The 27,789-nt window shown below is 36.0% G+C and overlaps 3 protein-coding genes across 12 annotated transcripts in view; 1 reads left to right on the plus strand and 2 right to left on the minus strand.

Annotated features, from left to right (window-relative positions):
- Positions 1 to 368: 368 nt before the first annotated feature.
- LOC108568053 (2-oxoglutarate dehydrogenase, mitochondrial) lies at positions 369 to 13,651 on the plus strand. Of its 7 annotated transcripts, none has more exons than XM_017928925.1 (13): positions 369 to 476; positions 1,719 to 1,948; positions 5,231 to 5,440; positions 8,001 to 8,103; positions 9,121 to 9,186; positions 9,827 to 10,082; positions 10,150 to 10,428; positions 10,489 to 10,624; positions 10,692 to 10,872; positions 10,932 to 12,334; positions 12,476 to 12,630; positions 12,889 to 13,002; positions 13,405 to 13,651. In XM_017928925.1, exons 2-13 carry the CDS (start codon positions 1,721 to 1,723, stop codon positions 13,505 to 13,507), a joined length of 3,234 nt encoding a protein of 1,077 aa, XP_017784414.1. In that variant the 5' UTR covers positions 369 to 476; positions 1,719 to 1,720; the 3' UTR covers positions 13,508 to 13,651. The 7 variants fall into 7 exon arrangements, with proteins under 7 accessions (XP_017784414.1, XP_017784417.1, XP_017784419.1 ...); XM_017928926.1 differs by lacking the exon at positions 369 to 476 and adding an exon at positions 492 to 597; XM_017928927.1 differs by lacking the exon at positions 369 to 476 and adding an exon at positions 852 to 1,116.
- Positions 13,652 to 14,158: 507 nt separating this feature from the next.
- Positions 14,159 to 15,902, minus strand: LOC108568054 (follicle cell protein 3C-1-like). Its single transcript, XM_017928932.1, has 3 exons — positions 15,694 to 15,902; positions 15,050 to 15,323; positions 14,159 to 14,981 (listed from the first exon to the last, which is right to left on the minus strand). Exons 1-3 carry the CDS (start codon positions 15,735 to 15,737, stop codon positions 14,862 to 14,864), a joined length of 438 nt encoding a protein of 145 aa, XP_017784421.1. The 5' UTR covers positions 15,738 to 15,902; the 3' UTR covers positions 14,159 to 14,861.
- Positions 15,903 to 16,996: 1,094 nt separating this feature from the next.
- Positions 16,997 to 27,789, minus strand: part of LOC108568059 (TBC1 domain family member 24) — a 29,298-nt gene continuing 18,505 nt past the window's right edge. The window contains exons 4-11 of one of the 4 annotated variants that reach the window (XM_017928952.1): positions 26,887 to 27,033; positions 24,584 to 24,742; positions 24,309 to 24,512; positions 23,617 to 23,646; positions 22,352 to 22,438; positions 20,345 to 20,503; positions 18,876 to 19,096; positions 16,997 to 18,801 (exon numbers count right to left, since the gene is read on the minus strand). In XM_017928952.1, coding sequence (XP_017784441.1) covers positions 18,657 to 18,801; positions 18,876 to 19,096; positions 20,345 to 20,503; positions 22,352 to 22,438; positions 23,617 to 23,646; positions 24,309 to 24,512; positions 24,584 to 24,742; positions 26,887 to 27,033 — 1,152 coding nt within the window. In that variant the 3' untranslated portion in view covers positions 16,997 to 18,656. The remainder of the gene's footprint in view (positions 18,802 to 18,875; positions 19,097 to 20,344; positions 20,504 to 22,351; positions 22,439 to 23,616; positions 23,647 to 24,308; positions 24,513 to 24,583; positions 24,743 to 26,886; positions 27,034 to 27,789) is intronic. The other 3 variants (XM_017928949.1, XM_017928950.1, XM_017928951.1) reach the window with 3 other exon arrangements.

Genomic DNA, 27,789 nt, shown 5'->3' on the forward strand with positions numbered 1-27,789 from the left:
ATAATAGTAATATTTAAACAAATTATAAGCGGATCAAAATAAAATCTGATAGTCTTATCGAATTTGAATATAATCTATGCTCGATAACAATCGAATTATGTTGCGCAACGGAATTGCTATCTGAATACAGTTAAATAGCGACATTATCGCGATCCAGATAAGAATTGAGTAATTAAGTAAATAGTTTGCATCCTTTTCTCGTTTCTCCTCGTGGAATCCACGAAACAAAACTTGTGATTGTGTTCTCTAAGTATTCTAGAAAGAAAAAAATAAGCGTCAGAGAGAGAAAATTTACATCAATGTGTGTTGTCTGTGTGTGTATGCACACATTTGATCGATGGGTGAGGGAGCGCGAGAGTGAGGGACGGCGAGAGAGCGAGCGCGCATTTGGAATAGTAGGGAATTTGAGGTGTTCGTTGGAGTTGGTAGTACGGTTTCGGTGCTCCTCTTGGTAACTTGACGAGCAAGAACTTAAGGTAATACAACGTTAGCAGTGGCAACGACGACGAATTTTTTGGGAATACTCAGTGCTGTGCCTTGAATCTCTGAAACAAGGGGGAAATTAGTTAAATAGTTAATCTAGAGAATAGGAAGACGGTTAGTAGAAGTCCTGTACGATCGATCGCGCCATCCGTCCGTAACTGCAGCAGTTATATAATATATACATTTCTACGTATCCGCTCTCTCCGGATCGATTTTATCGGTACTCCCCTTCAACCGCGTCTTCGCTTCCTGTTGCGGAGAATTTCCAAGAAGTTCCCTATAAGAAATTAGAAGAAAAATAAAAGAAAACTTCAAGTGAATTTGAAACTTTTCGAGCGAATCGAAAGGTGGAAAGTACGCTCGCATCGATTCGAATTCCTGCTGACAGATGCCAAAAAAATTAGGTGGTGGTTAAATTTAGAGGAACCTGTGACGTGCGCCGAAGCCGCCGCCGCAGCAACCGCCCGTTTCGTAACAGTAGGAGAATAATCGAATTCGGCGGAAAACACAATAGATCCGCGAAAATCCCAGCACTCTGATTGGTAGCAACAGACATCAGTGATTCACTTCTTTTCGCGCCCCTCCCTCTCGCTCTTTCACTTAACCTAGTTTTCAGTTCAAGGCTAATTTGAGGTTAGAATCAATTAACATTTCGTACAATGATTAAGAAATGCACCTTACCTTTCTCCGCCAAAAAAAAATCGCACTTTCTTTATTTTTTTTACTCCCCACCAAAAATTGCATGACGAAACGTCAGATTCTCGGAATTTCGTTCACATTAACTTACGTAATTCGTTTTCGGCCGTAACACTTTGCAAAACCATTCATCGTTTGAGTGGAAGCAGCTGATGCACACTTAACACTGGAGTAATAATGAAATCCATCAATAATAAACAAATATATAAAAAAGAAAAGAATTGTAATCACTAACCACAAGTGCAAACATGACGGAAATTAATTATATATACATTTTTTGTTTACATGAAAACAATTGAATGGTAAAATTTTGAAGTGAATACAAGCAAATGTCAGTGGACCTCTATCTATGGTCCCTTTTATATCGGTTTATTTTGAGCAGTTTAAAGGATTAAGGTAACATTCTTGGTGCCTCTTCTCCTCTCCTCACTTGATCCAGAGAATCAAGGATTAGTTTAACTTGCTTGGATTTGATTTTCACAGCAAATTGATTGACAGGTCTTATTATTTTTTTTTTTAATTTATTTATTCCTGTTTAGATATGCATAGGGCCCACACGATATACAAGACCCTGACTGGGCCTCAGGGACAGCGCATGGGGGCATGGCTGCTGACCAAGAAGTCAACTGCACCAGTGGCATGTGCTGGCCAACAGCTCAGGGTGTATACCACCCCAGTCACCTCCGAGCCCTTCCTCAATGGCAGCTCCAGCGCCTATGTTGAGGATATGTACAATGCATGGTTGGCTGATCCCTCCAGTGTCCATGTGGTAAGTTTCAACAAATAACTTAAATTTTAATTCAATTTAAAAAAAATATAGTTTTATTTTTCCCATACAATATTTATTATAATACATAAACAATTGCCACTAGATAATTAATATATTAATTGATTTCTAGTAAAAATAAAAGAAAAATGTTTGCAACTGTTCATTAACATTGTGAAAATTATAAAAGTTAACATACAACAATTGTATAAAAAGCGTATCGGAATGCAAATTGTGTAGTCTGCGAAGTTCGTTAGCCTTGTCCGTCTGACATTGCCTCTCAATTAAAGTGTTGATATTAATAATCTAAACATTGCGAGACGCAATAATAAAAAGTGCAGTGCGTAAGTGAAAATACAGAGATAAACGCTGTTTTTGTGTATAGTCATTTGTTTATTCCAATTAATTGCAACTGTTTAATTTCCATAGAGACAGAAAAAAAATAATAAAAACTCGTTGCGTAACGTGAATGAATAGGCATTGTAAATCGGAATTATAATCGTCCGATTGCGTTATCTAAATTTCATTAGATTCCTTTTTTTGCAGTCCGTGTAGTACATTAAATAGCGTACTTTAGTCTAGTCGTTCTTATCGACGTCTCTGGCAGATTACGATGTAAAAAAATTGGCGATATGATTGCATTTTTTCTTCTTCTGCTTCCGATCTTTGGATTGGTCGCATCCGATGGGCGTTTCCCTCTCCCTTTCTTAGGTGGGTTATTTTCGAAATCGAAGGTGACTTCTCGCGAATCTTCTCGAACTTAGACGATGCGCCCTTTCTCAATCCAAAAACATCTATGGAACAAATTTTCTTTTTCGGTTGACCTACATAGATAAAACATGAAAACTTCGTTTACTATATGCGTGTGCATATTATGTATCTGTATGTTTTTGTTTTGCGCGGAATGTTTAACAAAATTGGGTTATCACGAGGCGAGGGTCACGCGTGCCAAAAGAACATTTTAAATTTAAATAAAACAATTTCTGTAATGATGATGATGATGACAGTGGTAATGGAATTATGCGAACGCATCTATCGAATAAACATTGGAAAATTCAATTCATTCGATTGTTTACCGAATGATTTCAGCTGTTTTCATAGCGATCGTTTTTAATTGTCTTGGTTTGTACAATGTGATTTGATTCTGGTGATTTTCCTTAATTGAAATTGTCCGATATTTTCAGCGCGTGGAAAAATATTGATCTGCTGTCTCATAATTCATTCGATTCTAGTTTTCAAGTTCATTATTAATTCATTTGTTTTTTTACAGTTTTTTTTTGAATACGGGAAATTCCCAATTATTATAATGTTGTTCGAACGAATAACAAAACAATTGTGAATTTCGTGCAAACAATGCATAGAATCTAGAATTTAAATTACGTTTTATTAGCTTAATGTCGATGACTTTGATTTAAAGATATTTTCGTTCCAAAAATTTTAATATTGAGATTTTTGAAGCGGTTTCTGATAATAAAAACTTGATTAACGAATTGCGTTATGAATTCGATTTATTTTCGGACAGGAAGTTAGCAATTGCTGAGTAAGCGTTTTGCTTTCTTATGCAGTTTCCTGCTGGCTAAATTGACCATCATCATATGTATTTACATTTGTCTCAATTTAGTACAAGCCATTCAATTTAACTTAAAAGCAGAAAATTGATATTTACTTGTTGAATTGCGTCTTATGTGCAGGAATAAACAATTGAGTTTCTTAATATAGGTCTGGCGTTGAACGGTGTTAACGCTTTCCAAAATTTCTAGTTTGTTTTTGCCAAAACTAGAAGTTTGTGTCGATTATAGTCATATTTCTTGCAATTATTATCACAATTTGATGTTTATTGATCATATAATGAATATTTACAAAAATAAATCAAGATTATTGTGTTGGGAAAAATTGAACGAAATATAGGGGTTTTGTTTCTCATAGCAATGTAGAAATGACGTATTTCTATGACGACATTAGACTTAGTATAGAATATGGATGCACATTTTGTCAAATCGACAGGGAAGCCAAAAATGTTGCTTCGCTAGCCAAAATTGAAACGTGTAACGTGATCTTGAAAGGACTTCACATATTTGAATGTCAATTCTTGTTATTATCGTGGAATTGAATTTGCATTTTTTTATTGCAAAACTGAACTCTATTAATGTTAAAAACCTTACTTTACGATCAATACAATTAACATGACTGAACGTACGTACTCATTGACCGAATTTGTTATATCGTTTTCCATGGTGATAGATGCAAATTTAAAGGTCTCTGAAGTCTGAATTATCATCTAAATGTACTTTCACATCAAAAATTTTAAGTAGAAGTTTTACTAGAAAGTATAACGAAGCATTAAATCAAGTATTACAATTGCAAGAAGTACGGATTTCTTTTTTCTTTTGCTCGAATGAAACTATAATGTTATAACTTCTTCTTCCTTTGTTATCGGTCATTATTTTAATGGTTTAATTTTATTTTTTGTCCGCTTTCCTTCGAGAAACATTGCATTCTCGTTATTAATCCTGTTGGAAAGGCGAAAAATAGAAACGTATGCACTTTTATATGAAATTATATAACGATGATAACATTATAAAAAATGATAAAAATCTGATCCGATATTCTCGATTTACTGAGATAACATTCCCAATTTAGTTTTGACATTCATTTGTCACCTTTCGATTGTTTCATTAAAATTTGTTTACCGCGAATACCAGATTCTGTTTATTGAATATTGTTAATGTATTTTTAGTTGCACTTTGTAATCATTGCAATTAATAGATTACATTAATACACATTTTAGAAATTGTTTTGAAATATTGTATCTAAATTTCATATTATGAATATTGCTCATTAATAATCATTATGTCAATTAACAAAAAAAGTATTAGAAGGTTTTGAAACTTTGCTAATATTGTTTAGTTGAATTTGGAATAGTTAAGTAAACATTTATTGAGGAATCTTCTTGGACTAGTTAGACTTAAAGTAACTAATTATTAAGAAAACTACTCTGTAAATATAGATTCAATTAGGATTGTTTTATGTAGAAGTTAATTTCCATTATGAATTCATATATTAAAACATTTTTTTTCTTGATTCAGTACAAATTCAAGGTGGTTTTCATTTGCATTGCTTATTTTTTTTAAAATTATGATGCATATTGACTACTCAGACCTTGTGCTACTTCAGGTGGTGTTCTTTCTTCGCGAAACGCAGCCATCCACGACCGTCCTGGTCGGATAAAATAGCGTTTTACAATGCGATCGTGAAAATTGCTCATTATTTTTTTTTTTTTTTCAGTCATGGGATTCGTTCTTCAGGAATTCTCAGGAAGGCGGTCCTGGTTACCAATCGCCGCCCAGTCTCGCCCCAATGGGCAGAAACGAGATGAGCATTGCCTCCTTCCTCCCGGCCGTTGGGGGCGGTGGCGGCGGCGCCGTTGGTGGCGCCATCTCCGAGAAAACGATCGATGACCATCTGGCCGTGCAAGCCATCATCAGGAGTTACCAGGTATGATCCATGGATAACGGACGAGAGTGCCAAACCGCAAAAACAAAAAATAAATCAATTTTTATTTTATTCTTTACTAACAACAGGATGTACGTTACATTTTAGCTTTTTGTACAAACGACAAAATTTCGATAGCCTCTAAAATCCCGCTCCCCACTCATATTACTTCGTCTTCGTGTGTTATTATTCAATTTTTGTTTTGTGATATTTTTTCTTCAAAATTCAATGATAATTGTTCCCTTTCGTTCGCTCCGTTGCGTAACACTCGCGCGATTGTAATTCACCTGCTACCACGCGCGGCTCTAATTGGCTCTAAATTTAAGTAATAATAAGAAATAAAAAAAAACACGAAGGTTTCTACCACGTGACACGCCGCCTCCATACACGGTCATAATGGATGGGAATTGCGTGCTTCCAAATGTCTCCAACAAAAATAGTTTTGTACAAAAGCCAATATGTTGTCATTTTTATTATTATTGGTTTTACTGTTATTAATACTATTATTACCATGGTTTTATAAATTTATTATTAATATATTTATTTTGGCTTTTGGCGATTGCAATACCGGTGAAATTTGATTAACTATATTATTAACAGGAATTCTAAATTCCTCCTATTTTACAGCAGATTACGTCGCTCACGGCGTGTGCCGTTCAAAGTGTGTATTTATTTTAGTAAAAATAAAATATATTTGAATTAACGAATTTAACGCGATACTTGTCAAGTATTTGTTAAATGTGGTAAGATACTTGTACTTGTGTAAATCAAATTGGTTGAGTCTATGGCTGGTTGCAAGTTACCTTACTACATTGTATCGCGTCGTTGCAAGAGGTCCGCAGAATCTCAAAAATCCGTTAATGCGATCGCCAATTTTTCGTTTCGGACGAATCGACGGGTTATAATGATTATGTTGAATTGCATACATAGTTATTATTCTATTGTTTTACCTATACTCCTTCGATTTAATATATATGGGAATTAATAATAATCCATGGAGGCATGTGCACTAGAGACGTAATTGAGCTTGAACAGTTACGGTTATTTATTTATTATTTTTAGTTTTTCTTTACTATTTTTTCATCGCGCCGCATACAAAGCATTTACTAATTTGATCAAGTTTTAAGATTTTTTTTTGTTTATCGAGATCTCGATTTACAAGTACAAAACCGGTTAATTTTTCATGTGAACGCGTTGCAATTAATGCTCGAATTCAATTGAATTTAATTGGTTTTGTGCGTCATTAATTATTAAAAATGAGAGTGGACAATTCGAGTAGGAAGATCATTTTTTTTTGTGCAAATGGTTTGTATGCGGATCAAGCAGCATGAATTCATTTTTTTTTCACAGTTTATAAATATTGTATTTTCAGGGGCTGATTCATGTTGTTTTTTTTAATTTCCAAATCTTCCTTATTCATAATGATTATTTTGGTGCACAAATCGTTCATTTTTTTAGATTTGCATGCACGCAAAACCATTATTTACTTATTTTTTTTTCTGCAGTCGATGATGATTATGAATATCTCCCCTAAATTTAATCAATGTGTTTGTTTAGTTAGAGATTTTAGGGAATTTCCGTCGAGTGCATGTTTTTTTTTTAAATTACTATTATTATTATTTTTTTCTTTCCTGTTTATATTTATACTTTCATCTGTGATGTTGTTGTGATTGATGGCAGGCACGTGGTCACTTGGTTGCGCAACTCGACCCTCTCGGTATTATGTACACGGACAGGTCGACCACGTTTTCCGATCGCCATGGAAGCCCCCCGGACAAGATCACCCGTCAATACTCTCTAAGTTTGTATTCCGTTCCGTCTCTCTCTCTATATATATATTTCTCACTCACATAATTTTGAACGCAATTTACAGAATTGCAAAACTATGCCTACTCTCTATATATTTTCACCCCCCAAGTTCAATTTCATATTCTCGCTCCACAAGGAACCGGAACTGTGTGTTTTTTTTGTGTTTCTGTCCAAAAACAAATTTGGGGCGATTCTCCCGCCCCGAGCAATTTTAATTATATTTAGTTTCTGAAAATTTGATACATTCCCCCAAGCACTTAGTTTGAAACAGTTTCAACTTTTCGTACCAACCTTTCTCGGAAAATTCGCTTTTTTCAATTTGTTCTCGCTTTACTAGTCTAGTGTATATTTTTACCTGTTTCTTCGTATTATGTAAACTAGCTTCGACGTATCTCTTTGGTATTGTATACTTCATTGCTTAACTAACTCCCATTCTAAATGAGTAGTACTAATAACTTAATGCACGCACAATTTGCTTTTACTTAGATCTTAGTTTTGTAACGCCTTTTCTCTTGGCAAAATATCGTTTTCAATCGATATTTCGTGATGTAGGAAGCGGCTTTAAACTACTAACCATGAATATATTTTTCACTCCAGGTTTATTATTATGTAAACAACAGGCAAGTGACTGAATTATTTTTATTTTATGTTTTTTCTTTTCATTGAAAAATGTTATGTTTATTATTTATTGATGATGTTGGAGGAGGGTTGTTTTTTTTGGGATGTTGTTGTTATGGGGTGACGGATTTTGTAGATTCGTGGGCATCACATTGCCAAGTTGGACCCGCTGGGCATCAACAGTGCCGATCTGGACGACAAGACGCCGCCGGAACTCCTCTATTCCCATTACAACTTCGGTAAGACTTTCACAATCAGTTAGTCGAAAAAATAAATAAATATGTAATACAGAGACGTTGAACCCGGATTGCATTGACGAGTTTTTTTTCTTTTTTCTTAATTTCAATGAATCGATTGATTTCGGTAGATCGTTTGGTAGTTTTTTTTTGAGGTCTCGAGATTTCCCAGATGATCAAGACACAGCGAAACGAGTAAATATCCAGCAATCAACGTCATTAATTATTTTTTTATAGTTGTTTATCTAATCAATTCTAATCGGTTTTGTTTGTTTTTTTTTAAATTAATTATTTATAAAATATGACATTCAGACTGTTTTGTTTTATCACTTTTCAATTGTTGCTGTTTTTTCCATGTGAACATTCAAACCGCTTATAACAAAGATATTCTATACATTTTTTGAATACTTATTCAAAGGAAAACGTAATTTCAATAGTTCGATTTAATTTTCTTGCAATCACTTAAAGAAATAGGATGTTTATTGAAATATTGCAATGATATTGATTCATATTCTATTTTATAACAATATCATGAGTTACGCAAATGTTTCTAAGGTTATTGTCAAATAATTGTACCGGACGCTAAATAATCATTAACTTTTGCACGGTCCAAATGCCATATTTTTTAAAACTTTTGTAATTAACTGCACGTTAGTGACGATACCGAATTCAGAGTTGTATACTCGCTGTATACAATCTCTTAGATATATTTTAAATTTAGGTAAAGTATTTTTTTGTAATAACCATTTCAATTGCATAAAACTTAGTATACTTATCTAAAATTATTTTGTTTGTTTTTTTAAATCTCGAAATCAAAACTGTAATAATATTAATAATATATAATAATTTGCTAACGAAATTTACAATTGACTACATCACACTTTTGAACACGCCTTGCACCGAAAGACATATCACCACCTACCCGACTGACAACGCTTTATTGTAACTTTTTTTTTCTTTCGCGCTTTTTTCGTTTTTTTTTGTTATGTTTTGGCTTTGTTTTATTTCATGTATTTGCAGCGAGGGACGGTCCGTCCCGTACCTACTCCCAAGAACTGGTGCGGCAAGTACAAGAGTTAACGAAAAGTAAGAGAAACACTATTTAACACACGCACACTCGAATTCGTAAAGTAGTTAGAAGGAGTTGTAAAGAATTGATCGACGAGAGGCGTTGTTTTTTGTTTGCACACTAATTAACACACAATCGTAACGTTTCACGAGTAGCGAAATTCGTATTTGAAAATAATTGATACAAGTAGAATTAAAACAAAAGTAACTCTAAATTCATGGACAATGATGATTTTTTTTCAGTAAGTATCTTATTTTGTTTTGGTGTTTGTTTATTCATACCTTTTGGTTGTGGTCTATATAAATCCTTTATTTTTTTGTGCAATATCTATTAGAGCTTTGAGCCGTTCCTTCTCTGCGCTTTTTTGAATTTATTTTATTTAGATATATTTATATACATATACGATTGTGTAGCCCTTCAAACACCACAGAAACACATATATACACTATACTAGTAGTATCTTCTAAAAATTGCTTACGAGAATGTCGAAGGAGGAGATTGTTTCAAACTTTGTAGATTCGCGAAGGCATAGCTTTGTAATTTTTGTATGGATAGTCGGTCGTTGTCGGACACCGATTGTGCCTACTATACACCTCTATTTTGCGCGCGTCTGTTTGTGTTTTGTATTTTTTGTAATTTGAATTTTGGCATAAACAGAGGAGACCGACATGGACCGCAGCTTCAAGTTGCCATCGACGACTTTCATCGGCGGAAAGGATAAGCAGTTGCCGCTCAGGGAAATCCTCAGGCGTCTTGAGTTGACTTACTGCCGTCACATCGGTGTTGAATTCATGTTCATCAACAGTCTGGAACAATGCAATTGGATTAGGGAGCGCATGGAGACGCCCGACATAATGAAGATCTCCCCCGAACAGAAGCGTCTCATCCTCGCCAGATTGACCAGAGCTACTGGGTACGCCCTGAATTCACGCATTATGGGTCGATTCATGATTGAGATTGTTTGTTAATTGCTTTTTCAGATTCGAAGCTTTCTTGGCCAAGAAGTGGTCCTCGGAGAAGCGTTTCGGTCTGGAGGGTTGCGAGATTTTGATCCCAGCCATGAAACAGGTCATTGACAGGAGCACAGATTTGGGCGTAGAGAGCATCGTCATGGGTATGCCGCATCGTGGTCGTCTGAACGTGCTCGCCAACGTCTGCCGCAAGCCGCTCAGCCAGATCTTCACGCAATTCGCCGGTCTTGAAGCCGAAGATGACGGCTCTGGTGATGTCAAGTACCATTTGGGTACATACATCGAACGGTCGGTTTCTTTTGGTTCCAATAATTCTTAGCTTCAACGATGTTTTTTTGTTCTCTTTAGATTGAACCGTGTTACGAACAAGAACATCAGATTGGCCGTCGTCGCCAATCCATCCCATTTGGAAGCCGTCGATCCGATCGTGCAAGGCAAGACCAGGGCCGAGCAGTTCTACAGGGGTGATGGAGAAGGCAAGAAGGTATTGTAGTTTTCTTGTGTTATCGCTTCAAATGAATCGCTAATTATTTACGTCTTTTTTGGTTTAGGTGATGTCCGTACTCTTGCACGGTGACGCCGCTTTCAGCGGTCAAGGTGTTGTCTTCGAGACCATGCACTTGTCCGATTTGCCCGAGTACACCACTCACGGCACCATCCACATCGTCGTCAACAACCAAGTCGGTTTCACCACCGATCCACGTCACTCGAGGTCATCCCCGTATTGTACCGGTATGTAATAAACTTGTTTTCTCTTTTGAAATGAAATAATGTGTTTTTGATTTTTGCAGACGTCGCTCGTGTTGTGAACGCACCCATTTTCCACGTGAACGCCGACGACCCGGAGAGCGTGATGCACGTGTGCAACATCGCCGCAGAGTGGCGCGCAACCTTCCACAAGGACGTCGTCATCGATTTGGTCAGCTACCGTCGCAACGGACACAACGAGATCGATGAACCAATGTTCACACAACCCCTGATGTACAAAAAGATCAAAAAATTGAAGCCAGGTTTGGACAAGTACTCCGAATCCCTCATCAAGGAGGGAGTCGTCACCGCCGCCGAGGTTAAGGACGTCAAGGACAAATACGAGAAGATCTGCGAGGAGGCCTTCGACAACGCCCGCAAGGAGACCCATATCAAGTACAAGGACTGGCTCGACAGCCCCTGGTCCGGTTTCTTCGAGGGCAAGGACCCGCTGAAGGTTCAACCCACCGGAATCAAGGAGGACACCCTTCAACACATCGGCAAGAGATTCTCCTCTCTGCCACCGAACGCTGCTGAATTCGTCGTGCACAAGGGTATCGAGCGTATCCTGAAGGCGCGCATGGACATGGTCGGCAAACGCACCATCGATTGGGCTTTGGGAGAAGCCATGGCTTTCGGTTCTCTTGTAAAGGATGGTATTCACGTCCGTCTGTCCGGACAGGACGTCGAGCGCGGTACCTTCTCGCATCGTCACCACGTCTTGCATCATCAGAATGTCGACAAGGCTACCTACAAGCCGCTGTCCAACCTTTACCCCGACCAGGCACCGTATACCGTCTGCAACAGCTCCTTGTCCGAGTACGGTGTGCTCGGTTTCGAGCTCGGCTACTCAATGACCAACCCCAACGCTTTGGTCATCTGGGAAGCGCAGTTCGGTGATTTTAACAACACCGCCCAGTGTATCATCGATCAGTTCATCTCATCTGGTCAAGCCAAATGGGTGCGCCAGAGCGGCCTCGTCTGCCTCCTGCCGCACGCCCTCGAAGGTATGGGCCCAGAACACTCCAGCGCTCGCGTCGAGCGTTTCCTCCAGATGTGCTCCGACGATCCCGACTACTTCCCACCAGAATCCGAAGAGTTTGCCGTCCGCCAGCTGCACGACATCAACTGGATCGTTGCCAACTGCTCCACCCCGGCTAACTTGTTCCACATCCTCCGCAGGCAGATCGCTCTGCCATTCCGCAAACCCCTCATCCTCCTCACACCCAAGAGTCTTCTGCGTCACCCAGAAGCCCGCAGCAGTTTCGACGAAATGGTCGAAGGCACCGAATTCCAGCGCATCATCCCCGAGAAGGGACCGGCTGCCGCAAACGCCCAGGGAGTCAAGAAACTCCTGTTCTGCTCCGGCAAAGTCTACTACGACTTCACCAAGGCCCGCAAGGAGAAGGGACTGGAGAAGGACATCGCCATCGCCAGGATGGAACAAGTAATACTTATATTCAAACCCACTGCTCTTTACGCAGTGCTTGATTATTTCAATATTTGACAAGTAGTAACAATAGTTTAAAAATATTAAGACTTGTCAGAAAGAAATTGGAACTAATGAACGTATTTATCACTTGCTCAGGTATCTCCGTTCCCATACGATTTGGTTAAGGCTGAATGCGCCAAGTATCCCAACGCCAAGGTCTTCTGGGCCCAGGAGGAACACAAGAACCAAGGACCATGGACATACGTGCAGCCGAGATTCGACACCGCCCTCTCAGGCTCCCGCGACGTCAAGTAAGTTCACACATTCCATCTATCTACTATGAAATTCTCGCAAAAGAAGCAGAAATGAAGGAATATTAATAGCAACAGTAGTAACATATTTTATCGTCCGATAGTTTCTCTCTTTCGCTCTCTGTTGTTGATGTTTCGTTAGTTTTGTATTTTATATGTATATATTGCGGCAGTTTGAATTGGCAATTGAACTAACTCTATGGTTTCGTGTCCTCTCTCTTTTTCACTCTCCATCCGAAACCACCTTGTGTGTTGCAGTAGACCGAATGCCACCGAAAGTGGCGGTTGGTTCAGTTCGATATTTGGCGGTCGCAAATCGGCGCCCGAACCAATCGCGCCGGCCTCCACCGAAACCAAACCACGTACTGTATGGTGAGCGTCAAAGAAGAAAACAAAAAAATAATCAAAGACTAAAACAATTGCGTCTGCTGTTTTTATACAAAAAAAAACAAAAGATGCAACGGAGTTTGGGAGAAAACGTTCCTTCATTGCTGTTTTCTTTCTCTATATATTTGTATCGTGTTGATCTTCGAGCTTGTATCTTGTCTGCACGCACGCTGTTTAAAAACTCTTTCCGTATTCAAAGAATTCGTATTCTAATCGTAGGTGGTGTTGGTCAATAGCTTTGTTCACTTTTATTTTGCTGTAAATATTATCCTTTCGTTTGCTGTTCTTTTTCTTGTTGTCATCGTTAATATAAAGGTGGCTACATACTGCACGATATTTAAATTTGTTTCATGATGCCTTTCTTATTTTTCTTCTCTTTATTTTTAGCTACATCGGTAGAGCTACTGCAGCAAGTCCATCGACAGGCAGTAAAGCCCAACATATGAAGGAAGTCGCCCAGCTGATGGCCGATGCCACGGCCCTCAAATAAGAAGCATTGGAGAAATTCTACGTCTTTTTTTAATTTTAAAGTATTAAATTATTGAAAAAAAAACATACACTTGTGTACACGCGAAAAGAAAATGAGACAAAAAAAAATATACCTACATACGAAGAAGATGTAATGAAGAGAAAACCTAAACAAGCAAACTAAAAAAAAAATGGATATATCAAAAATAGCATGTGAATTCTGCACCGTAACGTTAAAATTATGTAATTATGTACATAGCACCCCCTCGTTGTTGCATATATAATAATTATAGATGTTGTTTTTAATTACTATTATTATTTTCTCTTAAAAAAAACTATTTTTTTTGGATCGTCGTAAGCAGGACTTTCATTCTAATGAAGAGTTTCTTCGATTTAATATATATAAACAATAGAAAAGTACTATCGTAACTATGGAGATTCGTTTCACTTGGATACTTGGAATTACTGCTGCGTCCTTGGCTACGTTTCATCTTACACGATGGAAATCTGTTGAGTCGCTGGACGACTTCTGAAGATGCCAAGGAAATGATCGTATTTGGATTATTAATTAGTCGCACTTATCTGGCGTTATTTTTAAATGAATTTTAATGAAAGTTTCGAACGGAGCAATCTGTTTTTACTATATAAATATTAATTTAATTTTTATTTTTTCTGTTTGCGATTACACTGATGATGATATTTATTTTATTTGTAATAATGAATGAATGATATTTTTTTGCTGTTTCGTTCTCTTTGCTTTATTTCCGTTTCTTCGCATTGGGTACGTTTCGACGAAGCAAGGAATGGAAAGGAGTTAATTTAAATATATATATATATGTAAAATATGTGTAAATAGTTTTTTTATTTGTTCCATCCAAAAAAATATTATTGGTGGATACGCCGGGAATTTAGCGTTAAATTAACTTTCAGCAATGACACGAGTAGTTTCCATAACTACCATATATTGTTTTACAATGTGTTATGCATTACATTAGGTTGCGTAAGTATATATAACGTTACGCGATTAAGTTTGCAACGAAAATAAAGTAATCTAGTCAGAAATAAAATTTGCAAATTTTAAAATTTATTGAATTATTTGAAACAATAGGAATTATAAACAGTACGGTGTCCGTTGTTCGAAGCGGTCGTTCCGTGTGCGTGGAATCTTGATGGATGTTGGTCGACGTCGAAGTTGTCCTGGATTTGCTGCATATGCTGGGGAAGTGTTAAACGCGTCTGACTTTGATGACTTTCAGTCGAAGGACTTGAGGTCGCGGAAGAATGAACTTGTCGAGAAGAGTGTTGATTAGTAGAATAAATGTAGAAAGGAGCAGGAAAAATGCGACGTCTACGAAGATCCTCAGAAGTACCATATCTCATGGCTTCTTCTCTTTCTTGCACGAAATTGATTTGCCTTCGTGACAGCAGATCGGCTCCTCCACGCCGAAGTCGCCGTACTCCCATTCTCCTTCGCAGATTCTGGTGAATAGCGAAGGCTACAAGAAGAAAAGAAGTTAAATCTTGATATTTTCAATGAATACAGTTGTGTTTTTCTTTCTCTTACCTTTATCGCTTCTGCGTGGTTGATTTTGGCGCAGAGTACGGCCGGTCCTCGTTCGACGCTCATCTTGGCCAAATCCGTGCAGATGGTGCGGCACATCTTCTTGCCATCGGCATCGCAGGTTACGTTCAGCGGGTTCTGCGCCAAAATTGGCTGTGCGTTTCCGGTCACCTTCTTCCCTTCGAAGGCTCCGCATTCGCACTTCTTGCCCGTATTTGTCGCCGATGTCGTCACCACCGGCGTCAACGGAGAGCTCATTAAATTCTTGACGCACATCCTACCCATAAAAAGAAAGTTATCATATAGCACATTGCAACAAAAAGCAAGTTGTCAACAGGTTATCATCGAATTTTTTTAACTTAACCTAACTCAACCTAACCTCTCGAAATATATATAATTAATTTACTATTCAATAGCAAGCATATATACTATAATATATAATAAATAGAATATAGTATTAAAAAACAGTGTCTTAAAAGAAAAGTAACCTTTTGCAATCTAATTAATTTAGATTAAAAAAAATAATTTCGCATAATTTCAATGCTTCAACTTGATTTTTAAATTAAACAAGTTAACATTAAGAAAATTAAGTAAACTCAACTGTACAACAAAAATCATTAAATAATAATGAAATTGGAAATACTCACATCAAGATCACTGTCAGAACTACTGCTTTCATAGGATTCTTCATCTTTCTTACTTCTTCTATAGTACTTCAGCTTACTAACGGATAGGAAAGAACTGGTCTGAATGAGCGGACTGAGCCCGAATTGAGCTTATATAGTGCGAACGAGCGCGGTTCCGTCTATGCAAACCTTGTTTAGGTTTGCATCGAGTTACAACAATATCAACAACGGTGACTTATCAGTGACACCTTTGTTGATAGAAACAATACCAGAATCGAGTGAATTCTTCGAATTTTGTTTACTTAGTGTCGAATTCGATGCATCACCCGAAACTGTAAATCAAACAATAACCAGAAACGAAGGTTTTCAGTTTCACGTTTTTAAAATACGATACGAGACGAAAACAGTTCGTGTTTCGTAGTTTCGTGTTTGAACAATTGCAAGAGTAGGTATTTTGAATCAGAAGTACACAATTAGAGCAAGTAACAAGTTTAACTTTAGCAAAGAGAACATTTCAATCAATCAATTGACTCATAATGCCTTAAGATTAAATCGCTAGCTTTCGATCATTTTGTCAGTTTTGACAATGTTTGTTATTGTCTATAGAAACAAATTATATTTTTCCATGGCTGTCGTAAATTTTCTATATTTTTATATTACAATAACATTATGTAAAAAAAAACATATTGGATTTTGGAGTTGAAGAAATATAAGTAGCAATCTTTAAATAATTATTTAAATTTTAAACTTTGATTGTTTTAACTATTTAAAATAGGAAAGGATACACATAAAATGTTTGAAAGAAATAAGAGAATTTATAATTATGTTTTTGTCATTCTTTCTATATTTCTATACACATTAGTTGCGGATAAGGATAATAATACATTTACATACATCAGTACAAATATTTCGACTGGTAACTAGTTCGTAACAGTCACAGAATGTAGAAACAATCGAACAGAAAACGTAATCTAAACTAGCAATAATAATTATATAATAATAATATACATATCATCCTACATTTATACACATTCTTATAATATTCATTATATATTTTTTTTGTTTTAATATATATATAATAATAATAATAAAAAGTTTTCATTAATGTATAATTTTCTTCTTGTAATATTATATAATATTGTAATAATAAATAGCCACGGCGAAATGTAATAATCATCAATTTCGGGTTTTCATTAGCCACAAATAATAATAATAATATTAATAGTGTCGATGATGATTATTATATGATGATCAATATCATCATCGAGAAAACAAAGAAAGCTCGCGAAAAATGATGAGAAACAATTGAAAAAAGAAAAGAGAACAATTGTACCGTGGCCGTCTATACACAAAACGTATTTTCGTATCACATTGGTTATTGCTCACCAATAGTTAAACTAGAATTCAACAGATGGAAAGCAAACAAAAAAAAAATATAGTAATAATAATAAACAAACAAAAGATTGAAGTAAAAATAAACAACAAATAAGTATACGATGATGCACGATGATCATAATATAAAAAAAATGGAAACAAAAGTAATAAATTAGGTTTTTTTTTGTTTAAAAATACATAACAAAGTTTTTCTTTCCCGGCGCGCGAAAAAGAAAGAAAAGAACAAACGAAAATCGTATATAAATATCTATATTATATCGTATGAATTGGAGGATGAATTGCTAAGTCGAAGTTCTATTCAAGCTCAGAAACAACTAGATTTGTTAACAACTTGTAAAGCATCTCCGTTTGTCAATTGTTTTTAATTTTTATACATGACTTGACGGAAAGGGCGAACGATTTATTTTTGTTTTGTTTAGGATGAGATGAGGATATAGTGCGCACACAAGGACAGTTCACGTGGACAGAAAGCTGTGCGTTTAAAACTAATTCGTAAGATGAAGAAAAAACTTGAATCTGAAATACTTATTTTTTTATAATTTGCCGCCTCTTGCGATATGTTCGTGTTTGCAATCTATCAAAACTACTACACAGCAAAGTTCGTAAATATATGAATAACATATATATTAACAAAAAAACAAACGAAAAGAAGAACAAACATTGGTAGTATTATTAAATATGTACACGAAACTAAAACGAACAATTGGTTTCCTCTGACATTAACGAGGAATGTGCTCATCTCTTTGTGGCGGAAGTTTTCGTAGTCTTTACTACTAACTCATTTCATTTCATCATTGCAAGAATCATATGTATATAAAAAATAATTCAAATGAACTAATTTTTTGCATCGATCGACTACACTTTTGCCGCATGTCAAATTGCAAAATTTGCAAGTGGTGTGATTAAACTTAACGCTAATTCCCAGTTTAAGTGAGCTATTTGCAGAAGAAAAAAAATATATAAGAAGAATATAAACTAAAAGTAGTTTCGCGATCGACTAGAATCTAGTAGCGTGTTTGTCATTTGAAAAAGAAAACGAAAGCACAACAAAAAAAATAAATTAGTTGCAAACTGGGATAATGATCGTGAGACAAGAGATGGCGTGGAATGGAAAAATAAATTAAAAAAAATATGTGAATCTCCTGAAGACTAAGTAAAAATTGAGATGGAGAGAAAAATAATGATAATAATAATGACAAAATATTGCGGAAACTTAAAATGTAAAATGAAACATACAAAACGGAAAAAAATAGAGTAAAATAAATAAAATGATGGATTTTGTGAAGTGGGAGGCTCTAGTCATCTTATAATTCCGGATCGGCTTGAGTATAATTTTTGAAAATGTTTCGGTCTCTCATTTTTTTGAGGGTAAATGGGAGTTTATATATATATATATATGTATTTTTTTTGATTAATTATAATTATTTTTCCTTCTCGTAGATAGATACCTATGGATTGCGTTGTTCTTATGTTTTTTTTTTTGGTTCGTTTGCTCAGAGAAGACGACAGGTAATATGAAGACAGTCGTTGTTGTTGTTATTGTTGCACTTGTTTCTGTTGGGCGTCGTCCCCTTCCATCAGTGTCCTCCTCAATGCTCCGTCGAGAATCCGTAGACCTCAAGAACACGGATCTCGAAGTCACCGCTCGGACACAGAGGAGGATTGTTGAAGGTCTGGCAGTGGTCCGTCTTGCCGTATCGGATGTTCTCGTCCATCCAGATTGCCTGTCCCTCTCTGAAACGACAAAAAATAAAAATACAGAGCATAAAACAAAAGAACTTGTGCATCGTTCGCGTTCGTTTAATTACCCGCCGCCAATGGTAATCATCCGCGAGTCGGCGGCCATGAACAGCTCGGATCCGTGGCCCAAATTCTTGTCGCCCTCTATGCCGACCCAAGGGTACTTCGCGCGGTCTGGATACAGGGAAAACAGGAACGTCTCCCCCGTACCGAAGTACGCCTGTCTGTTGCCCCTGTCGTCTTTCATATTCCTCTCTCCCCATTTAGAAGAACAATACGCCCCAAACACCTACAATTGAATATATCATTACAACCTTTATAACTTGATACAAAACATAGTTAAAATATTTATGTGTAAAAAACTGATACGAATATCAGGTCAAAAAATATCGAAAGCATCAATAGATAATGAAAATAATGTAATGATTAAAAAAATGTGTAGTTTTATCAAATTTTAAAAATATAAATATTTTTCAATTATACTAATTGAAACAATATACATATATTTGTGATTTCAAATATATGTATCTACAGGGTGATTCGCGATATAACCGTCATTGTCACTTTTTACAGATCACTCTATATAATTGCTATCATAAATATCATATTGGATAATTAAACCAATATGGTATAACGTTGAACAACTTAAAATCAATAATGTCCTCGACTTACAAAATTTCATACATACGCAGTTGAGCAAACTTTTTTAGACTTACGTCGTTTTCGTCTAACTCTGAAACTTTTGAAACGAATTAACCGCGTAAGTCGAGGTTTTACTGTATGTATACATAGTGATTCGTAAAATATTCATAAACTGGGGTGACCAAACTTTTTTGGTTTGCGGCGTCCTTAATATATCAGATTTTTTCCGCGGTGCCCAAAATCAAAACATTGGTCTATCTCAAGATGAACATTATGTTAATAGTAGTTTTTCTTCAATTTTCGCGGCGCTCTTATTGCACAGTTTGGGAATCAATGATTTTAAAGTATTTTCTTCTATAAAAAACACATAATAACAGTCGCTCTATCAGAGAATATTATTATTTTATGAGTGAAAATAAAATGATTATGCAATTATACATATAGTTGGAATAGTATTAAAAAATATGATATTAAATACGTGCATATACTCGGTGATTCATGAAACGTTCATCTTTTAAATGTATTTCAATATTTATAAAGAGCGAGAGCAGATTGATTAGGTTAGGCAATCATATCATATATTAATTTATGTACAGCTACCATGATACAAATATGCAAGATACACTGGACAGCAGTTCCATTTTCGTCAATTATCGTTATATTTTGGTGATCGTAATGGTCTATAAAAAAAAAATGAGCGCGCGTCACGCATTTAAAAGTACATGGCCCACTCCTCTCACTTACTTACAGTCTTGGTGAACGTCAATTTACATATTTATTTATTTTTATACCGATGCCCCCAAATTGCATTACTTCGGTTTACGTACACCAGGTGTCGTGATAATAGTAATATCTGTTATACCAGTGGTTTCAAACTAACAAATACAAAACTTACCTCGTTGTTGCAGGTTTTAATCATGAGGAGCGTCGGTTCGTGCTGTTCCACTCTAACGTAGAACGTTGTCAGAGAGCATCCGTGCTCTTCGGTGGTGTAAAGGAGGATGGGTTGATACATGGTGATCCTCACAGGCAGCCAGGACCACAGAGTCAACAGCTGCACGTCACGCCAAAGGCAAGAGCAAACATCAAATTAACATTAGAAAAACTATGTTTAAAGTAATATAGTAAAACCAAAATGCACACAACGTGAAACGTAGAGGGCACAAGAGACGTCCGATTGGATAATCGAAGCGAGAGAAACCAGAAAGTATTCATTAAATCGTCGTAAATCAGATCAACATTGTAATTTTTCACGATAAAATATGTGGGCTAAAGTTGATGAGGCAGATCAACGAGTAGGTGATTCATTTGGTTTAGAAAGAAGTCGGCAATGTTAATATTTATTAACACCTCACCTCATCTTCGCGCATAAAATATCGCACGCCGACAGAAACATTACTCATCAATTAATTTACAGGAGAGAGCAGAACAAAAAAAAAATGTTTATGCTTATAAATATACTTTCTGTTTTCTCGTACTCTCGCACACCCTTATCCACAAAAAAACAGTTACGTAACTAGCACAAGACAAGACAGGACGCAGACAACAACAAAATCATTATTAATAATATACAGTTTAAGATGTTTGTGCCAACGAAGATATAGACAGACACAGACGACAGAGAGAGAGAAAGGATTTATATACATATATAAAAAAAACATTTCGATGAAAATATCCGTTTCATGCAGGCAGCACAATAATAATGATAATAAAAAAGGAAATAAAAATGCTAAAATAATAAGTAGTAGAGAGCAAGACAACGATCGTGAGGAGAATTGGAATACCAAAATGTACAGAAATAGACAACAAAACTAAGCGGCGAGCAGCTACATATCGACTGATTTCCATTTTCGATTTCATTTGTTTCTTTAATTATTTTTTTCGTGCGCTTGTTTTCTTCTTTCAGCACATTCCAGACACGCCTGATAATACATCACCTTCGACGCAACGGGAAGACAACTCGAAAAACATCCGAGATAAACACAAATCCCACCCATATTACATCTACTAATACATTTTTTTTTTACAATAATCACTACTACTACAACAACTTTTAATACAATTTTTCTACTTATTCTTACGATTAAATGCGGATTAACGCAATGTAAATAACATACTCAAATCTAATCTACATCTATGTAAATATTTGAGAAAATGTAATAATTCCACATGCAACGGCAACGAAAAAATTATATTTATTTACATCGTCTGATGATAAGCAAGCATTAAATCTAGTGTAAGCAACCGTAGTTACACGTTGTCCATACTGTATATGGGGTGAGTAAATGTACCATTCGGACAACGGCTTTTGTGGTGGATGTAATTAAAGAATTAATTAAAGCTATCCATGCTGACCGTATGTTTGTCCCTTTTGTTTCTGCTCCTGTCGCGGAACATGGTGTTAGGATACGGCAGGTATTTACAAAGGCGATGATACAACACGTCCTATAAACAAATAAACGGGAGAAAAAAAAAGAGAAATTACAATTATTGGGATTAGGATTGGGATTGCATAGGATTTGGAAGACTTGAGAATGACGGTAAATTTTTAAACGAAATAACAAAATTTTGACACTTGTCAATTGAAAAAAAGTTTTACCAAAGTTATACAACCAAAAGAGCATGTTAAATGAGTGATATTCTTGTAAATTTGTATAGTATGCAAATTCCGATCATGTTTTGACTTGCGCACATACAGCTCTAATTAGGCAACTTCTTAAACCTCGTACTGAAAAGAGTTGCCTACCAACGATCCTAAAAAAAGAGCGATGGAAACAAAAGGGACAAATGTACGGCAATAATAACGAGTGCTAATAAAAACTAAATGTTGTCGTCGTAGTTGGAAGAATTTCATCGCAAGAGGTCCCAGATAAATTCAGTACACACAACACATCCAACTTACGTCTTGGTGGCTCAGGATGTGAGAATTAACATTTTGCACGGGATAACCGCCGACTGCGATCATCCGGGGCCCTGGAGAGTGCGCACCCTACATTGTGATAAGGGTAACAAGAGAAACCGCAGCAGGAAAAAGAAAAGAAACAGAACAAAGAAAATTTCGGTGTTAATGCCAAAAAAATGGATTTTTTTCTGTTTTTTGTTTTACGGGGGAAGAAGATCATTGCCACTATTTTGAAAAATATAATTAAAAACAAAACGCACATATAGAAATAATAAAAAAAAGAAATAGATAACGAGAACGAAAACAAAAGAAACATAGGTGGATTAAGTTCATTGTACGAATCGATTGTAATCAAGGGGAGCACGAAAGAAAGGGGAGGAGAATGGTAAAATCGATATTCTTGCTGCCGCCGCCGTCAACGCCACCTTCTCTCCTCACAAACGCAAGGTGAAAGAAAAGCTGGGCGTGAAACAAGAAAAAAATATATGTAAATAATAAAGCAGCGATGAGAGTATAAGTTTAAATATGATCCAGTTAGTTGGAAACAAGACAAACAAACAAACAGATGAGTTAATATGGGAGTAGGTTAAGGGTTCCGTCCCTGCAAAACGAATCGATCCGATAGAACAACGCCATCTGTTAATAATTCGCGTACCGCGAATCGTGTTTACAAGCAAGAGAAAAAAAAAACTATATAAAAAATGGAGTTGTTTACGTTGCGCCTTAAATTTTTAGCCAAGATCCGTACGTTCCTCGATGCGTGCCAAGTGGACGGATTTTAAACACGGTAATTATGATGGTTCGCACCAGCGGCCAAAAAGGACGAAACGCGAAGAAGTAACAAACAAAAAAAGAAACGAATTAAACGATGCACGAAGCAAACAAAAATAACAACCGAATCGATCGATTTTTCAGGGAGACGGAAACGCGCAGACAAAACAAAAGCCGTTCCTTCGCGGCGATTACTGTGATACGCGAAATAGTAAAAAAAAATAGAGATGAAAATGAGACGAAGAGATGGTATGTAAATATATATATATATAGATTATATTTGCAGGTTGATGCATACAAACGCACAGAGAGACATAAAGAGGCTGATGAGAGTGAGATTATTATTGGTTTTTGTGAGTAACATTTTTTTGTTTTTTTAATTTTTGGTCGAGATCATCCGAAATCTCTGGCATTCCAAACGAACAAATAAAAAAAAGTATGATTCCAAATCAGATGCATAAAATCTAAAAGTATAAAACCAATATATACGATACCATTTCATTGTACGTCTCTTCCGAAATTCTCTGAAAATTCAAAGGTCAACTGAAAAAGCTTCATCTTAACAATAACAGAAAAAATAACAACTTATATAAAAATAATTAAAATTGCGTTTGAAAAGTAAAAATAAGTAAATTGCCCATTTAAACGTAATTTGACATTTAATAGAGAAACGCCGTCTGTTGTTCGAAAATCGAACCACTTTACGTTTCATTTAACGAGCGTGTCAGTTAACGTTTGATAGGTATATCTGCGAGTTACGAGCAAAAACGGTATAGTTTGCGGTGATGATTTTCTTTTGAAAACAAATTGTAAGGAGAGGAAAAAGTAAAAAAAAATCCAATCACCGCTTTGATTAAATAGTAAAAGAACTGCAAAACAGAGGTATCATGTTAAAACACTAAAAAAGATATAGAAAAAAATGAGAAAAACCTCCACCCAAAATAAAAAACAGATCTACTATGTATAGAAAAAAAATAAAATAGGGGAGAAACGATTAAAAAAAAATATGTACATATAAAATCTAAAAAGATAAAATAAAAATGTATATACACGTAGAAATAGTGCAATCTCTTTCGGTTAAATCACTAACGTCCGTGTGGACGAGGGGGGGATTCTTATTTTGTTTTGGTTATCTTTTGATAATTGTAAAAAGTGCGTGTTTGTGTCTTTCGAATTCCTTTCTTACCTCGCGAATGGTGAGTGTGTGCGAGACCATTTGTATGTTGTTCTGACTCTGGCTGTTCGGCAGATTCTCAGTGGACCGGGACTTCACCAACTGCCTCGGTCCATTTATCACAGATTTACTCTTCACCACCATCTCCGTCCGAATGAACACCCGCGAAATGTACGCAGAACTCAGACCACGAATTCCGAAAGCTACCTTCAAAATCTGCATTCGAAGAAAAAAAAAGTTAGAAATTCGAAGGAAAAAGGTGAAAACGTCGAAGAATTATAGATTACCTTGCTTGGGGGTATAGTGGCCAATGTCATTTCTCTGCAAAACTTGTTCAGTGCATCGTCGATGCCGTTTTTCTGGATGTACGACGTCCAATCGAAACCGTTCGTCGACGTGTGCTTGTGGAATAGGACGAGGATGGCCATCGCTACTCTATATAATACCTAAAACACAAATAGTTTTCTAGCATTCTAAGCAGATCTCAACAGGGAGAGAAACAGTGCAGCAACATCAATAGCTTGTCATTAAGGCTTATCTTACAATAAAAAATATTGAAACTTGATGTATTGTGGCAATTTAACATTTTAAAATTTATAAGAAATAAATTAACATTTTTTAAACGCAACCAATCCTGCTTATAAGCAGCACCGGTTGATACTTGCAAAACACGCAACATTTAATGACATACAAGTGAAACAAGTAAACAATACTAAAACAACATTAAACAAAATCAGCACTTCGACCTTTTTTTAAATTGCTGTTTCATATTTGCATGATTTATAAATGAACCCAAATGAATGATTAGTTGTAATTAAATAAAATTAAATGAATGAATAACGACCGAAAGTTGACGACTCGCAACCACCAGCAGCGTCAAACTTAAAAAAAAATGTGATAACGATAGGAGTAAAAATAGCGCATTTTTTGACTATTCGCGCATTGCGTTTCCCGCATAATTCAAAATGTAAATTGGTTCACCCAATTAGCGGATCGGCGAATATTTATATACGCATTTTTTATCGCCTCTCCTCGTCTCGGTCTGCGCCGCTTTTTCTCATCTTTTTTCTTGTTTTGATAATATAATTTGGAGTTTTTGGCACCGTCTATTGACGGTCACGGGAGCTACGAGCCAACAAAACAACGGCAAAATACAAATATATCCATCGCGGCTTATTAATAGAGTCCACCGCGAACACTAACACCGAGATGCACCGTTTGTTATTAACTTCAGGCAGGTATTATTAACAAATACTGACCGTTTAAATCCATTACATACAAATAGCAGATTCTTATAAAAAATGTTAATAGTAAAACAAAAGCGCATTTTAAAATATCGATGGGCGTTTACGATGATGAAGGGCGTGTTTCCGGCAATGATAGGCGTGGTCATGAATATCTTCGATTTTTAAAACGGGTAACTAAATTTCGATGATGCAGTTATTATTTATAGCATTATTAAATAAAAATTATATTAATTTTATGTTTCATCCTCCTTTCCGACGACTAAATACAATGAAACATCTTTTAAGGGACGACGATATACGTTTAATTGAATTTACATAATATTTTTTTGTACTGAATATCCGCACGATATTATAATTACACCCAATGTTTTATAAGTAAAGTAAATAATAAAAATCTGAATCCAAAATATATTTTCTATTGGATGATCGAAAAGCAAAGCAAATTATTAGTATTTCTCTAAATGGCAAAGTAAATTCAGAATCGAGAACGTTTAGCTTTGCAGCGATAAAAGCATTTGTATTTATTGATCTTCGATGAAACAAACATCGTTAGATTCCAAACACACGACGCTCTCCAGATAAATTCATTAGCATAAATCGAACTCATTATACAATAGTTTAATAACCTTCCAGAGAGATGGAGATAAGGCGGACCACGAATGTTCCACACACTTTTTATATTACCATTTTTACAACGCGTTCTTTTAATAAAGATTATTAAGTAATTCTAATAAAAATGATTGACCTATGAAGCAGTTGACTTTTTTTCTTGATTTATTATATTTGTATTATTGTATTGAGTTTGCATTTTGTTCTGCTACAATAAATATTATTATTATTATTAAAAATGATATCTGTTTAAGTATTCTACATAACTACCTAAATTTTGAATTATGAAATGAATTAATGCATAATGTAATTGAGGTATCAGATGTACCAATGCAGTAAAACTAAATAATGTGTGGGAGGAGTTTCAGGTTTACACGCCCACTGAGGAGCAAAAAATAGGTAATTAATCAAAAAATAACAATGCGATTGGAGCGGTGCCAAATAGTAACGTGAACAGCACCTGATTTATATATAAAAACGACTATAGTCAACGTTTCAACTTGTTGCAAGCAATCATTGGCCGCTCGAGGCGCGCCTGCATTATTGAACGATCCCTTATAAGAAAATCGATTGGACGGCAAACGCGGACGTCTCTACCCCTCATAAACTATTCAAATCGCCGCCGATGAATAAATCATGCAAGAACCCTCGCTCATTTTTTTTTCGCTTTTTCCATATTCGTCTTTATATCCTTCATTCAAAACATCTTTCGTTGTCGTCGTTTTTGCAGTTACCTTAATACCTTCGTGGAAAAAACAGTCCATCACCCTAACCAGGTGCGTGAAGGGCAGCTCCTGTAGGACCCACCAGATCCAGTCCATGTAGATGCGTTCCACCCGAGAGCTGGGGCAGTGTCGTTGGAGGTGGACAGCAGCTGCCTTCTGCGAACAAAGAAGCAAAACGACGTTAATTAAATCAAGTCAGCAGCAACAAAAGGAAATGAACGAGAAAGGAACGGAACGGAATGGAGCGGAGCCTTCTATTAATATTAATAAAATAATAATCTGGAAGCAGTGAATTGGGATTTGACCCCGGCTCACTCGACTCGGTTCACCGAGCCTAGCTATCCGAACGAGATAAAAGCGAAAACGAATTGTGCCCAGTCCGTACACGCAAGCACAATTGTTTTTGTTGATGATCTTATTGCCGTTTACAAACAACACTTCTTATTGAATATACTGTCAAAGAACGCTAAACGTCAAAAGCGTAACCTCTTTTTTTTTTGTTACCGCTATTGTTGCTAATGTCGCTGTTGATATGTTTACACCCCTGAAACAATCAACCAATCGGAAGGACGAGGAGGTGGAGTCCTGTGCAACGGTCACGTGATCCACTTGACCTATCACCAATTCCCGATATAAATCTTACATTTATCAAAAGGAATTATTTCTTTGTAATCCTTTTCTTTGCACACAAATGAACGACATTCATTTAATGTCGTATGATTAAAAAAATAAAAATTTGCTGTAAATTTTATTAACAAAATAATGAACATTAAACGTAAACAATGTTCAAAACATGTGATTATGCAATTTGTCTTTCTAGATAACGAAGGAATGTGCATAAATGAGACGCAAACATGCCGAAATCATTAAATATAATGAAGTATAATTTCGGCAACCCACTTGGCACGTGAT

Source organism: Nicrophorus vespilloides, unplaced genomic scaffold (genome assembly GCF_001412225.1).
Source record: "Nicrophorus vespilloides isolate i.1.1-1 unplaced genomic scaffold, Nicve_v1.0, whole genome shotgun sequence".
Taxonomy (NCBI): domain Eukaryota; kingdom Metazoa; phylum Arthropoda; class Insecta; order Coleoptera; family Silphidae; genus Nicrophorus; species Nicrophorus vespilloides.

What these genes read in the sequence shown, in the direction of transcription:
- LOC108568053 (XM_017928925.1), top strand. Translation starts at nt 1,721, where the DNA reads ATGCATAGGGCCCACACGATATACAAGACCCTGACTGGGCCTCAGGGA. An exon ending in AGATTGACCAGAGCTACTGG is followed by an intron (nt 10,083 to 10,149) that starts GTACGCCCTGAA and finishes TTGCTTTTTCAG; the next exon opens with ATTCGAAGCTTTCTTGGCCA. An exon ending in GTCATCCCCGTATTGTACCG is followed by an intron (nt 10,873 to 10,931) that starts GTATGTAATAAA and finishes TGATTTTTGCAG; the next exon opens with ACGTCGCTCGTGTTGTGAAC.
- LOC108568054 (XM_017928932.1), bottom strand. Translation starts at nt 15,737, where the DNA reads ATGAAGAATCCTATGAAAGCAGTAGTTCTGACAGTGATCTTGAT. An exon ending in GTTCTGACAGTGATCTTGAT is followed by an intron (nt 15,324 to 15,693) that starts GTGAGTATTTCC and finishes TTTTATGGGTAG; the next exon opens with GATGTGCGTCAAGAATTTAA. An exon ending in ACCACGCAGAAGCGATAAAG is followed by an intron (nt 14,982 to 15,049) that starts GTAAGAGAAAGA and finishes TTCTTCTTGTAG; the next exon opens with CCTTCGCTATTCACCAGAAT.